General features: G+C 45.4%; 1 protein-coding gene across 1 annotated transcript; it reads left to right on the top strand.

Annotated features, from left to right (window-relative positions):
• The first annotated feature begins 384 nt into the window (after positions 1-384).
• VGLL2 (vestigial like family member 2) lies at positions 385-6,988 on the top strand. The gene is made up of 3 exons (XM_010707438.3): positions 385-1,181; positions 2,396-2,893; positions 3,725-6,988. The coding sequence occupies exons 1-3, from the start codon at positions 911-913 to the stop codon at positions 3,766-3,768; spliced, it is 813 nt and encodes a 270-aa protein (XP_010705740.1). The 5' UTR covers positions 385-910; the 3' UTR covers positions 3,769-6,988.
• The last annotated feature ends 7,633 nt before the right edge of the window (positions 6,989-14,621 follow it).

Below are 14,621 nucleotides of genomic sequence, written 5' to 3'. Positions count from 1 at the left end.
CGCAGGCGGGCGGCAGCCCCGGACGTGCGGGGTTGGGGGCGGGCGGTCACGCTCCGCTCCGCTCCGTCTCCGCGCAGCCCCGGCGTAGCGGCTCGCGGGACACCTCCAGTCCTGGCAGCGAGGCCGGCATACCTGTTACAAATAGCAGATGATGTCTTCCCCCACCTTGCCCCCCCCCCCGCCCGTCCGCACGCGGGTGACATTATTTAGGGGGCTAATTATTAGCTCAATGGCTGAGCCGGCAGCCAAGTGGAAAGGCGGCAGCCACGGAGCGACGTTATTAAATATCCCGCGCGGCTCGGTCCAGGGCTCCCGGCCGCAAGGCCCTCGTTCTTCCTCCTGCCCGCTCCGGCCCGCCGTCCCCGGCTCATCTTAAGGAACTCTCGGTGGCTGCAGGCAGAGAGACCTCGGGAAACATCTGAGTGCCTGCCGCTCTTTATTTCTCCCGGCGGGATCCAGTAAAAAATCCTGTAGGAAATATCTGAGGCTTCCCGCTGGACAGAGAAATGCTTTCTGCCCTGAAACGCGTTTGAAGCGGACAGGCTTTGATTTTTTTCCCCCTTCCTCCCGTTTTCCGCTTTGTTTTGTAGGTCACTCTTCTGCCTTTCCCCCGGTGCCGGGATCCGGCCCGCAAAGCGCCTTCTGCGTGCTGAACTTCGTGCCGGGAGCTGAGTCCCGCGCGTCACCCCGCTTTCGGCAGCGCCCGTCCCGCCCGGCACTTCCAGGCTCGGATGCCCCGGGGGGTGCGGCACAACCGCATCTCCTGCATGGAACTCCGAGCGGGCCCGGGCGCTGCATCCCGCCTGGCACGGGGACGGAGGGCCGGGACGGGGGCCAGCACGCCTCGTTGCTCCGTTTCCCGTCCTCCCTCTCCTGTCTCTCCCTCCAGAAACTCGCCTTGTACTCCAAAATGCAAGAAGCCCCGGAGAGCGGCAGCAGCGCCGGCGCGAGCAGCTCCTTCTCCAGCCACCCCGCCGCCAGCATCAAGGAGGAGGAGTGCAGCCCCGAGAAGGAGAGGCCCCCCGAGGCTGAGTACATCAGCTCCCGGTGCGTCCTCTTCACCTACTTCCAGGGGGACATCAGCGCCGTGGTGGACGAGCACTTCAGCCGGGCGCTCAGCCAGCCCAGCAGCTTCTCGCTCGGCAGCGCCAAGGCGTCTCGGAACGCCGGCTCCTGGCGGGGTGAGCACCGAGGAGGGGTGCGGGTGCTGGGGTTCTGCGACTGCAGGGAGTGTGGAGGTGCAGGGCTAGGAGCCACGGCAGAAATCTCCCGTGTCTCTTGGCTTTGAGTTTGGGGCTGTGATATGCAAAGGTGAGAGCAGTAGGAGAAGTGGATGCAGGCATGAATCTTTTGTACTTATTTCCAATTTTACACCTTATAGTGTGTGCCTAGGGTGGCAGGGAACAACTGACCTCAGGCATTGCTGCAGAGCAGCTCCTGGAACCATCCCTCACCTGCCAGTGCCCAGCTGAGAACTGATTGCTCACTGTCTCCTTGAATTCCCATCAGTTTTCTAAGAATGAAATACTGGTTAAAGTATTTCATAAGTGGAAGATGCTCAGCACTGAAACCTGAAAGATTTCTTAGCTCTTCAGGAACTGCTTCCCTTTCTCCTGAGTAATACCAGAAAGTGCAGAGCTGACGTACCTCCCTGACAAATGTTTGTATCAGCAACACTGTCTGTTCACAATCAATAATGCATAGCATCTACTTCTGCACTATTAGTTATCTCTATTCCACTTCACACTGGGCAAGAAAAGCAGGAGGTCCTTATCCTTTGCACTGTCAATCCTCAAAGAGCTGCAGAACGCTTCCCAAACATGCTAACAAGAGCCCCAAGAAGCAAGAACAAGTCCAATGCAATAGACAGGGAAATTACCCCCACATAAATTTAGCACATTTAAGCTGATTGAACACTTCATGCTGTTCCTGACTACTTTGAAACTACACTGAGGAAGCAGATGCTTTCCTGGCAGTGTTTGGCAGTGTTGAGCAGCCCTCTAAGGTGTTGAGCAGCGTAAATGCTTCAAGAGAGTGATTAGTCCCAAAAAAAAAAAAAAAGAGAAATCCAACCTTGACAATTGCTGTGCTTCATAATGGTTCTGACTCAGTTTCCAGATTGAGAGGAAAAGGTGTTTCTCTCACCTTAGATAACAATCTTTTCCCTAAAGAAGTACTAAGAGAAGCCTAGCCTGGAGCAAATTGCTCCAGTCCTGGGCTAATTGCGCTGGATGACTGGGCTGGGGAGGGCTGCCAGGGAGCAGTTTTGTATGTTTTTTGTGTGTTTGGTGGTTGTTTGGAAGATAACCACAGCATGAGAGTGAAGAGAAGCCCTAAAGAGTCAGATGCCAGGACTGAGAGCGCTCATCCACCTTTCCTTTCTCTCTGCATCTAGATGGCTCCTTCCCGATGAGCCAGCGCAGCTTCCCCCCATCCTTCTGGAACAGCACCTACCAGCCCTCCTCGGTCCCCGTCACCCTTAGCAGCCCCCTGGCTGCCCACAGCGAGCTGCCCTTCACTACTGCGGACCCCTATGCCCCAGCCTCCCTGCACGGCCACCTGCACCAGGGTGGTCCTGAGGCCTGGCATCACGCCCACCACCACCACCACCACCATCCCTACCTCGGGACGCAGAGCACGGCCTACCCCCGCCCCGCAGCCATGCACGAGGTCTACGGTCCTCATTTTGACCCTCGCTATGGCTCCCTGCTGGTGCCCACCGCCTCCGTCCGCCCCCACCGCCTCACCCCTGCCACCGTGCCCACACCAGTCAGCCCACCCTGCGAGCTGGGCAAGGGCGAGGCGGGCCCTGCTGCTGCCTGGACGACACCGGGACCCTTCCCCAATGCGGCGGGAGATGTGGCACAGAGTCTTGGCCTCAACGTGGACGCAGGTGAAGAAAAGTCCCTGGCCCCTCGGGATCCCCCCAGCTCAAGGCTACCCCTGCCCTGAGGTGGTGGGAGGGGAGGGCACTGTAGAGGACAGCTAGAGGAAACATATGGGTGTGTGAGCTCCCAACCATCCTGCATGTCCTTCTTTGCATTCCTTGGCCAGGCAAGCAAGGGCAATGTGTCACCCACTCCACATTTCTGGCTCCCAAGACACGCTCTGAGGTACTGCTTGCTTTGGGCCTTGCTCTGTGCTGGAAGCCTGATGGAGCCCCGAGGGCTGTGGCTACAGGGCAATCCCACAGTTCTGTGAATTTCTGCAGCTTTCTAAACAGTTTCCTCTGCTTACTTTTTTTCTCCCAGTTTTCAAAAAATGCTATTGTATCTGCTGAGCATGTAAGGGCAACAGCTATCCCTATGACTATGAAAGGCTGGTGCTGGTGGCCTGCCCCTGGCCAGGTGCTGGGATGTAGGGCTGCATGCCCATAGTGGTGCTGCAGAGGGGACAGGGTCATGGTCAGTAGTGCCAGCTCATCAGGCTGTGTCTGCGGAGGCAAGGAAAGCCTGCTTGGCTGCTTGGGTTCCTCATGATGAAGCCTGGTGACAGCAGTCACTGGTGGCTCCATGCAGCCTCACTTCAGGTTAGAAAGAGACATGTGCCTGTCCTCACTGCAGCCGGGGCTCTTCTTGCTTCATTGCTTTCTTCTAGCCCTGGGGAGCCCAGGCTTCAGCTGAGCCTCTGATCTCATGTGGCAAAAATGGAGTTTGTCTTTCTCTTTCCTTTAATGCCTGTACCTATTTTTTCTTCTTCCCTTTTTTCTTCTCTCCATTCTCAGGTTTGCAGCCTCAGGACAAAAGCAAGGATCTGTACTGGTTTTAGAGCTGTCCTTCACTCTTCCTCCCCCGGCTCTCCCCTGTAGATCTCTGCCTCTAGGCATGGTGGCATTCAGAGCTGAAGTCGGGTCAGTTTGTAACAGCTTCTGGTCTTGGTTTGCAGCTCGGCGTTACTCCTTCTGTGGTGGATCCCTTCTGAGCTGACGAGCTGACTCAGAGCCTCCCAGACCCCCTTGCCCTTTTCCAAGCTTACCATGGCCCTGCAGCCTGGGGACAGACAACGGGACTTAAAACAACCTGGCTTTGCAAGGATGAACCTTTAGACTTATTTTGGAGAGGAAAACCCTTCTGTTGAGAGAGGAGAGCCAAAGACCATGAACTATTTAAACAAACTCCACAGCCAGAACTGCAATCGGACTATTATAAAAGAGTCAAATGACATCACGAACAGTGATGCAAAACCACTGGCCTTCTTACAAGAGACAGAGGAAATCATGATTATTTCAGTGGTGTGAATATTTTTTTATGGCAGTGAAAATTACTTCTTGATTTCAACATGGGAAAAACTATTTAGCAGTTTTGAACTGGATTCTTACTTTACATTGCAGAAAAGTAGGAGAAGGAAAGGAGAAGAAACTGGAACTCACTAACATTTTTGGACTACTGAGGAGCTAGTCAGATTTTTCAGCACTGTGGTTATGAGTGGCAAGCGTCTAGCTTGGGCCACCTGCCTTGGGCTTACAGAAGTGCAGCTGTTCCACAGACAACTGTTCAAACTCCAGAAATATGAAAACCAAGGTGGCACTTGTCAGAATTTGACATAACATTTGCATTGAATATGTAATGGTTGTTTGTTTTCTTTTTTTTTTCTTTATACAAGAAGTACAAGACCTTTGTACGGTGAAAACAAAACCCTCTTAAAGAAGGGGGAGAAAGGAAACCCAGGAAAAACTGCTCGCCCTCAACCTGATGGCCTTTAAGGGGAACACCAGAAGGAAAAGCACATGTGGGACAATAGGTCTGGGTTGCCTCTAACGCTTCCCTTTGTCTACTTGTTGCTGTCATTTTGTCACTTTAATAATTGTCTTGTTTTGGTTTGAAAGGGGGAATAAGATATCTATTTAACAGTAGGAAAACTGCATTAAAGGTATTCCTTCTTTCACCCTCTGTGCTTTTGTAGGGAATTAAAATTAAAAAAAGAGAAATGAGGCAGATTAGAAACTTCAGGATGAAAAAGGAGAAAATAAATACCTGTAGTGTGGATGGAGTGAGTTATTTTACTAGTCTGCATTAAAGCTAACTAGAAATCCTAGCAGTTGAAAATATATTCTTAATGAGTAGAAAATATGGTGATAAGTACAAAAGACAAGATTATGCAATGTTGTGGCAATGCTGCTCTTAGCGTAGGATTTCTCTGTAGGATAGGCTGCAGAAAGGGTGGACCCCATAGTAAGGGGCGTTTCTTCATGAAGTTGATAGAACAAGAAAGTATATTTTGCAGTGTGCTATTCTGCACTGGTACATTAAAATGTTATTATAAAGGGTCGAATGACTAATTAAACAGTGCAGAAACAGCAAGTTCACCCTGTGCTTGCAAGCTGACACTTTTACAGGCAAAGCATTAGATTCAACTCTACAGTGTTCCATGTTGTTCTGTCTATTCTTAATGAAACGTCTTTGAAGGCAGACAAAGTTCAGTGCATGTGAGAGTCCTGACATCATCCGTCTGACACCAGAAGAAGCAGTAGAAAACAGACTTTTTGCCGTGATAGGATATTTTACATTCTGAGACTTTGGCAAAATGTTCACTGTGTTGGAAATGGAGAACTTGTTGTTCCAAGTTCCATCTCAACTAGAATTACATTTATGGGGAAGAACAGGAACATTAACAGCAAGAAAATAATAAAGTAGTGAGAATAAATATTGTGAGAAGCTGGCAAGGAGCTGCATTGAAATAAAAAGAGGGCAGAACATCTCCAGTCAGAGCTGGGTAAAGGGCAGGAGACGGCTTGTGGTGGTGCTTCAGCTGGACAAACCCACAGGCATTTCATCACAGCCCTCGGCTAGCTGGCAGGCTGGAAAGGGCAAGCAAACAGCTCCAGATCTTGTAGTGCTGGTTAAACCAGAAGTGTTCTAAGTCTACTATCATGAAGGAAGACAGCAGTACTTAGCAAGAGAAAAATAACTAAAAACGGCTTTTAACTTTATTGCTGCAGAGGCTTGAAGATGGCAAGGCCATTCTGTGAACAGTCACCTGCATTTTCTTTAGCCTGTTTTTAAAGTTAAAGGTTTTTTTTCCTGTCCTTTTTTTTTTTTTTTAAAGTTCAATTTTGCTCTTGTGTAAACAGCGCTTCAGTGCAATTGTTTCCTTTTTTTCTTTCATTTTTGCCCCTCTTCTAATGAGGAGGACTGGGCAATACAGCCCAGATATGTTTGGATGCATTCATGTAAGCAGTCATTCACTGCAATGACATTTACAGTTCATTTTGACTGGGAGCATTTCCAACCATGAGGATTTATGCATTGAATACACGACTATTGCTATTGATGCTTGCTCTCCAGATAACATATTTTTATTGTTGTACTGTGGAATTACCTAAACACCAAAGTCAAGTCTTTGGCTTATGGTGTTAGGCGCTATGCAAACCACTTTTAGAAAGGCTCCCACTTCAGGTGTGCTGCAGTATGAGGGTGTTTTGATGAAAACTTGCGGCAGTATTTTGCTCACTGGGTTGCCCTGACTGTGGGAGGTTGCTCACAGCACTGCCTCTGAGGTTTGGGAGTGAAGCTACACAGGGCTAGGGCTGCAGTTTGCATTGTCAGAGCAGAAACTTCACCCCGAGCTTTAGGCTGCCCAGCACAGAGTGAGTGAGTCTCCTAATGCAGTAGCAGTGTAAATAAAACCTCAGTGCTATTTCATAAATCTGTTTTATTCTTCTTTGCATCATAGAAAATTGGTTAATCAGGAATGTGCACAAGAAATCTGTAAATGCAAAAGATATGCTTTCTCTACATTACATGCATCTTACATGCCATATGCAGACCGCTAGGGTCTCCCTTCTGCCTGCAGTTTTGTACTGGCTACTGCTCTCTAGCCATACTCAAGCAAACAGATTATTTCAATGGTGACATAAAAACAGACATAACTTGTGACAGTTCATGCGGGCTCTGAGGCAGGAGGCAAAGGACTCAGAGCTGTTGCAGAGCAGTGTTGAAGCAGGTGCAGGAACAATCAGCCACAGAGTCTTCTTCATTTTAACAAAAATTTCCCTCTGATATAGCTACAGTTGCAAGGATGAAGTTCAGGGCTCCTTGAAGACAAATAAATATGTGACTCTGCATTTGCAGTCTCCTATCAGCTAGCCTTAGGGTGAGTATTTCTTCCTTCCTACCACTTCTCCCAGTGGGTTTTGCATCAGAGCCCCTATGGGAGGGGAAAGGAGGAGAGGAAGGGAGGAGAGAGCCTGAAATCTCTGCACCTCCCTCAGCTCCTGCCTGCCTGTCCTCAGGGAAATGGATCTGCCCGACTCCTTGGATCAGAAGCAGTCCCTCCTCACTTTGCCTTTGATGTCCTATTAAGGTTCACAACAAGCTCTAGCAAGGGCTTAAATGTTGGTCCCTTTCTAAAAGGAAGGCAAGTGCTGTGGATGGCTTAAGATACACCAAGGCCTCTGACTGGCAGTTCTCATGCATCTTTTTCTGGGCAAGGGGTATAATTAAGATGCCCTTTTGATTACAGAAAGGTGAGTCAGCTCCTTGGGGGGTTGTGGTGTCCTGGCTGGCTTCCCTGGCCTGCCACCCAGAGGAGCAGTTGCAGAAGGGAAGGAGAGAGACGAGGTGAGATTATTTGGAGCAGTGAAGTGCCTGCTTTCAGGGCTAAGCAATGCTATGTAGGGAAGTGGAAATGAGAGATGGGGAAAGAAGAGAAAAAGGAAAAAAAAGGAAAAAGAAAAAATGAAAAAGAAAAAGAAAGATAAAAAAGGAGAAAAAGAAAGAAAAAGAAAAAAACTTCCGTTAAGATCTGGGACTACAATCCTGGGAACTGAGCTATTGTTAACCTCCTTCCACAGCCAGCCTGCTTTCTGAACTGGCTACCCTGACAAGAAGCTCAGACCAGATGAGTCCCACTGTTAGTGTCCATCTCTAATTATACCTAAGGAGTTAACACTGCATCACACTTTCTGCTGCTTCCATGACCAGGGACAATGCATGAATGCTGTACAACAGGCCTACAGGCACTACCTTCAGTGAGAATTCCAGTGCCTTCTTCTCCTGCCTGAGCTCTCTGTGTGCAGTCCACCTGACCACTGCAGGCACCTTCCCTCCTGTTTCACCTGGCATAGACAGGCTGCAAGGTGCCTCCTCATTCAGCTTCCCCATTTCTCCTTCTCTCACTCCATCTTCTGACCCCTGTTCCTTGCCCTCCCTGCTCACCCAGCCCCTTTTCTCCTGTACCTACCACCGGTCCCATGCTACAGCCACAGGGAGCAAAGAGGTGGCCACGATGAGGGACATGAGCTTTGTCATCAGCACCTCTTGTCTGTGGTTGAAATGTCAGTACTTGTACAAGAAGCGGAGTAGAACCAGAAGAGCCAGCATATTGGTTTCCAGTCCTGCAGCCTAGAAGAAGGAGCTGGATCTGAATCCCTGGCCCAGCGGAATAAACCTTTTTTTCACAAGAAGAATCCTAAAGTGCTGTGACAGCCCCAGTTGCACGCAGACACAAATGATTATTTTCTCTTGACAGACCTGCACAGCTCCCTCTACGTATTTAACTGCGGTCACAGTGAGCTGGATCAGGAAAGGGACACTTGATATCTGCTGTTTCCGTGGTTGAAATATTTGTGAAGTTAGCGCATAATCTGAAAGCAGAAGCTAATAAATTATAGGGTGCTAATTGGGGCCGGAGTGGAGCTGTCAATCATATTATCCTAAACACACAGAGACCCTCATAACCTAAAAAGGCAAGAGAGGCTCCAGGAACAGCTCCCAGTTGTCACTAGCCATGACCTCCACTTCAGTGAGAGCACAGGGAGCCAAGGCAGAGTTTGTTCTGCTAAGAAAATGCAAATCCTATCCTCATGAGGGCACTTGTATGTGTTTTTATTTATCTTCTCTGGCAGTGCATTTCCCAGGGCACTTTGTTATTTTGCTTTGCCACCTAAATTGTTGCTCTCATGATTTTAAAAAACACACATCTGAAAAGAATTTGCAATGCTTATATTTGCATAGCCCTTAGAATAACAGGCACAAACTTTTAGTCATGGCCCAGCCCCACTGCATATGAGCCTATCTCCTAAAAGTTACTTTATTGCCCACATTTCTTTTTCCTGTTTCTCAGACTCTAGAAGCATATATTTTTCTGGGATGCTGCAGGGGTCTATGATCTGAGTCAAAACACAACTGTGCAAACATCATAGCAATGGAGCACCTGCAGTTATTTTGTCACTCATTTTCTTGCATTGTTTCCATCGGATCTTTGCATTTTACTGAACATAAAATTGAATCTAAGACTGTTGAAGAGGATTTTAGTACATGTTTACCACAGAAAAATCATGCCTGTATTAGGACAAGAGGCATTTCAGAAAGGCTTCCATGGAGAAAGGGTCTTGGAAAAGATTAAGGAGAACCCAAAAGTGGGAAACCTTGTTTTAGTGGCAGCATGACTGCTATGCACAGATCTGAAAAACGAGTAACAGTGAGGTCAAACCCTCTTCCTCCCCAGTGACAGCTCTGTGATTGCCTAGGCTTGCTGCTGCAATGCCACATGATTAAGTGCACAAAGACTCATAGATTTTTCTAAGCCTGCCATTTTTCCCACCATTTGTGATAATTAATTTAATTATTTTATGGTAACGCTGAATGCTGATAATCAGCAGAAACAGTGGCTCTTTCCCATTTCTGCCGTGAAAGTACAGCCTCTAGCCTGAAGCCAGCAGCCAACTGTAGGTGGGGCAGGTGAGGGAATGTGTTTCACCCTGTCTGGGATTCATCCCCTCCCTGTGCAAAGCAAGACAGCAGGGCTGCCTGCATCAGCTCATCATATGGCTGCGATAGAAAGCCCTGAAGAGTGGCAGTGTGAAAACAACACTTCATCTTTATGAAATTAGTCCATGGTCACCTGCAAAATCTAATCAACTTCCTACCCAGTCAGTGGAAACACAGTATGTCATGTTGACATCACATCAGACACTTCACATTTATATTTTTGAAAATTTTGTTTGTTAATTAGAAGCACAAAACTACGCTCAACCTTAAGTGTAAATGTAAATAAATTGGCTTTTTAATTTTCTAAAGAAATCAGTGGGTATTACAATACTTGTACAGCTGTTGCTGCTCTCCTCTCCCTTTTCATAGAATCATAGAACCATTAAGATTGAAAAAGACCACTAAGATCTTCTAGTCCAACCATCAACCTATCATCACCATACCATGCCCACTAACCATGTCACCCAGTGCTGTTTTCAGTGGAAAGGCATTTTAAACAGCTTCTTTACTTGTGGCATTGAAAGCTGCACCTCTCCTGACACAGCAGTTCCCACACATCATGTTCTTATTCACCTTTGCTCCTACAGTTTCCAACAGAATTTCCTTATATTGGCCATTTCTGTCAGGAGCTCACCCTGAGGATAAACATACTATTCTTCAAGATTTGCACTGCTGATATCTTCTCTAAGCTTTCTCAAAAACAGCAAAACCCTTTTGTCTGCAAGCACAGAGTAGTTTTAATGAAAGAAAGCTTAGCACATTCAGTGTAGGGTATCTGCATGCACGGAATTTGCATACAGAGATCATGTCACTAGTTTGGTTTTAGTCAATTTAGGCAGAGGATAATTCTCTTATTATCTTAAGCAACAGACTCAAAAATTGTGGAATGATGTCATTGTTAAGATGGCAAAGACTATGTCAGCAGAGAAACTGGGAAAGAAGAAGGCTGGTGAACTCATAAGGCTGGATCATGTGGGTTCGTTTCCATTGTTCGGTGTGTGGTGAGGTCAGATTAAAGAGACAGGGAGACGTGAGAGAATATATTCTTATAAAAAGTTAATTCAGTGACTCCCAGAGATTCTGTAAGAGAAAGCTAAATATACTTGTGACTGGAAATTACTGAGAACTTACGCATTTTCCTCCTGGAGAAGTATGACAATTGGATACATAAAGAGAAATATACCAGATTAATCGGAGGACTTATGTCTTGGTGCCATAAAACAATGTCAACGATCCATTGAATTTCTTGTGGGATGGATAAAAACCATATTTGCTTACCATACTACACAAGAGTACACAGGTATTTCAGTGTCCTGCCTCTAATATTCACTGAATGACCTACACTGCCAGAAAGGTAGGAGGGAAAAAAAGTATCAAAAAGAAAAGCCTGTTATGTGAACAGCATTGCAAAACAGACTAGTATTCAAACAGAGAGTGGCTATTTTACAGCTAACTTCTTACTGTAAAAGATAGAAGGCAGTGATGAACATCCTCCAAATGTAAAATGTCATCTGAAGAAGTTAACTCGTTATTATAAAGGTTATTTTATACAGTAGTATCATTCATGCAATTGGCAATAATTATAATATTTTGGCATTATCGTTTGGCTTTGAAGCACAAGGTTTCTGATTATTTATTGGAGTTAAAACATAATGTCAGGCAGAGATGCCAAGGGTAATTATAAATAGAGCCTTGAAAAATCCACTTGGTGTGCCATCTCCTGCAACTCATTCCAGCATGTATGTGAAAGAAAAAACTTCCATGAATCAATTAAAGAAATGAATATGCATTAGAATTATTTTAATAGAGCCATTACTGCTGTTTTACTGACATTCTTCTCTATAATGACTATTTTCATATCTGTTGTAGATGAATTAAATCACCTTTGAGTAGAAAGAGGTAGATTTGAATCTAGAAGAAAGTTTACCTTCTCAGTCATTCATGAAATACATAATCCTAAATCTGGATCAAAGAGAACCAGTTTCACCTTTTTATGCTCAGTAGAGCCAAACCTGAGGACTGACAGTATCATAAGCATCATGTTGCGGTTTAAAAGAAAATAAAAATGAGACATCAATTGATTCAAATAGATGGCAAAATCTTCCCTGTCGAAAACAGCTGCAGAGTGTCATACAAGGGTGCAATGGCTCTGCTAGAAGTACTTTAATAAGGATCTTTGAGCCCCTCATAAAAGTAGTGAGGAAATCAAGTTTCGGGGGACATAGTGATGCAGATGTTGTCTATTAGCTCTGTTATCACAGAATTATAGAGTAGCTTGGGTTGGAAAGGACCCCAAGAATCATCATGTTCTGACTACCTACCACAGACAGGGTTGCCGACTGCCTGATCAAATACTAGATCAGGCGCCCAGGGCCCCATCCAATCTGCTTTAAACATTTCTAGGGATGGGACAACATTTCTGAGCAACCTGTTTCAGCACCTCAACACTCTCTCAGTAAAAAACCTCCCACTGACATCTAATCTAAATCTCTCCTCCTTTAGTTTAAAACCATTCCCCCTTGTCCCATCACTATCTACCCTTGTCAAAAGTTGATTTCCCTCATGTTTATAAGCTCCCAGGAAAGCTGAGGAACCCCAACTCTTGATAAAGCACTTTCGCCTCACAAACTGATGGAATTCTATGAACTGAGCAATAAACATGGATAAGAATTATCTATTTGGATATCTACGTGGATTTCCCAAAGGCTTTCTACGTGCCTCCTACAAAGCTTTCCAAAGAGTGAAGGATCCTCACCTTGATATGTATCTTGTTAAAATCTCAGAGAAAAAGAATAGGAATAAATGGTCAATTCCTGGAGGGAAAGGAGCTCACAAAGGGAACAGTTTATTCTGGGATATGTATCAATTGGCATAATCAGAAGGAACATTGTGGGAAGGCATGAGCAGTTAAGGAAAGAGTCCCAGCTCTGAGGAACTGGAGAGGATCTCATGCACTTCAAAGACCTGACTATAGAAGACTGGTTGAAATTCAAATATGAAGTGATTAAAAGGTGAAGTTAAGTACACAATAAAGTTTTAATAATAACTTCACAAATAAGCAGATAGACTCCAAGGTGGCCATTATTGCTTAGATACAACATGTGTTGTATCTAAGTATGAAAGATAATCCCATGAAAATGTCACCTCAGTACTTAGAGTGCATAAATAAACAAACGAACAAATAAAATAGTAGAATGACTAAGATAATAATAGAGAACAGAAAATGCTCTTACGAGCCTTGAATAGTCTGTGTTTCTAATCTCCTACTCTCAGAAAGGAGCTTGTAGAACTGAGAAGAGTCTGGGGAAAAATGCGAGGGTGGCCAAAAGGATTGAAGAGATCCTCTAGGAGAAATAACTCGATAGGTTAGAAGCTCTCAGTGTGGGGAATGGTCAGTGCTTGTGGGTGAGTGTGGGAGTGACAGAGCTCTGCAGAGTTGCAGTACCAAAAAAGAGGAGGAGAGGGAGAAACCATTCTCTTCTTTCCTCTCTATAAGAACAAGGTAGTCTAAACCAAACTAATTTTCTGGCCTCTTTGTGTGATCCATGAGATAATCCCCTGCAAAGGGTGGCATTTGCCCAGACCTTGCTTCTCCAGAATCCAAATAGTTCTTCAGAACCAGCAGTCATATGTGAGATGTGGGTAAGAAAGGCTCTACACTAGATAAGGATTTGCATCACCAAGCCCTCCAGCGTCACTTTAGAGTAATGAAGGAAATGTGCAAAGAACCCTTAAAAAATTGCCCCCTACCTGCAAAATGCTGTGCCAGAAGAAATATGTACTGGAGAGAAAGTAGCCTGGATCCTCTCTGAGCAGGAAAGGTGAAAACTGTGCAACCACTCAAAAACATGATGCTGTCATGTGAACAGCGAAGGAAGAAAAAGTATTTAATACTCTGCAAAACTTCAATAAACCCAAACCTGATATATGGTGTGGCAGAAAAAAAAGCACGTGCCAGATTTGTTTTTTAACAGACAGGAAGCTTTTTTTTTAATGGACAGCAGCTTTTCTGCTACGTGTCCTTTTCTAGAATTGCAACAGCAACATAAAACATCTCTTGATGTTGAGTTTTGATAGAACCTCTTCTTGGATCTTTACTTCTCATTTTCTTAGGTTGTTACTTTTGCACTGCTTTACATGCAAGTAATCAGAGCTGTTAGCATGAACATTTCTAACTCTGATGGGTGCAAGCACTACTTGATTTCAGTATTAAATAGCAGTTTTTCCCACTCCCCTTTATTTCCAGTTCTTATCTGAGCAGGTATTTTTCAAGACCATTCAGGTAATACTTTCTAGGAGGTTGGTGATGCTGAGGCAAGACTATGCACTGCATTGAAATAAATAGATTTTTAATTGTAACAACTAAAATGGTATTTGTCAAAGTCACAACAAATCTTGAGAAGATGAAGATTGAGACAGTTTCCTCACTGACGTACATCATCTTAACATATTTAAACTGATGTATAGTGGGTAAAAATTGAGTCCATCTGCTTTTATACTGGCTTGAGAACTATGCTTTTCTTAAGCTGTCAGAATTGCCAGCAAGAATCTCTATACATTTTCAATTCAGAATCCAAAAAACACTTCCTGCTTCCTCCAGATCTTGCAGAAATGATCTTCACAGGAGTGACTTCTCTTCTTACTTAGGTAGCTTCTGCTGGCTTATAAGGGGATTCATAGAATCATAGAACCATAGAATGGCCTGAGTTGAAAAGGATCATAATGATCATCGAGTTTCAACCCACTACTATGTGCAGAGTTGCCAACCACTAGACCAGGCTGTCCAGAGTCACATTCAGCTTGGTCTTGAACGCCTCCAGGGATGGAGCATCCACAACCTCCTTGGGCAACTTTTTCCAGTGCATCACCACCCTCTGAGAGAAAAACTTCCTCCTAATATCTAACCTAAAC

Source organism: Meleagris gallopavo, chromosome 2 (assembly GCF_000146605.3).
Source record: "Meleagris gallopavo isolate NT-WF06-2002-E0010 breed Aviagen turkey brand Nicholas breeding stock chromosome 2, Turkey_5.1, whole genome shotgun sequence".
NCBI lineage: Eukaryota > Metazoa > Chordata > Aves > Galliformes > Phasianidae > Meleagris > Meleagris gallopavo.
This window is presented reverse-complemented; position numbering and strand designations above follow the sequence as displayed.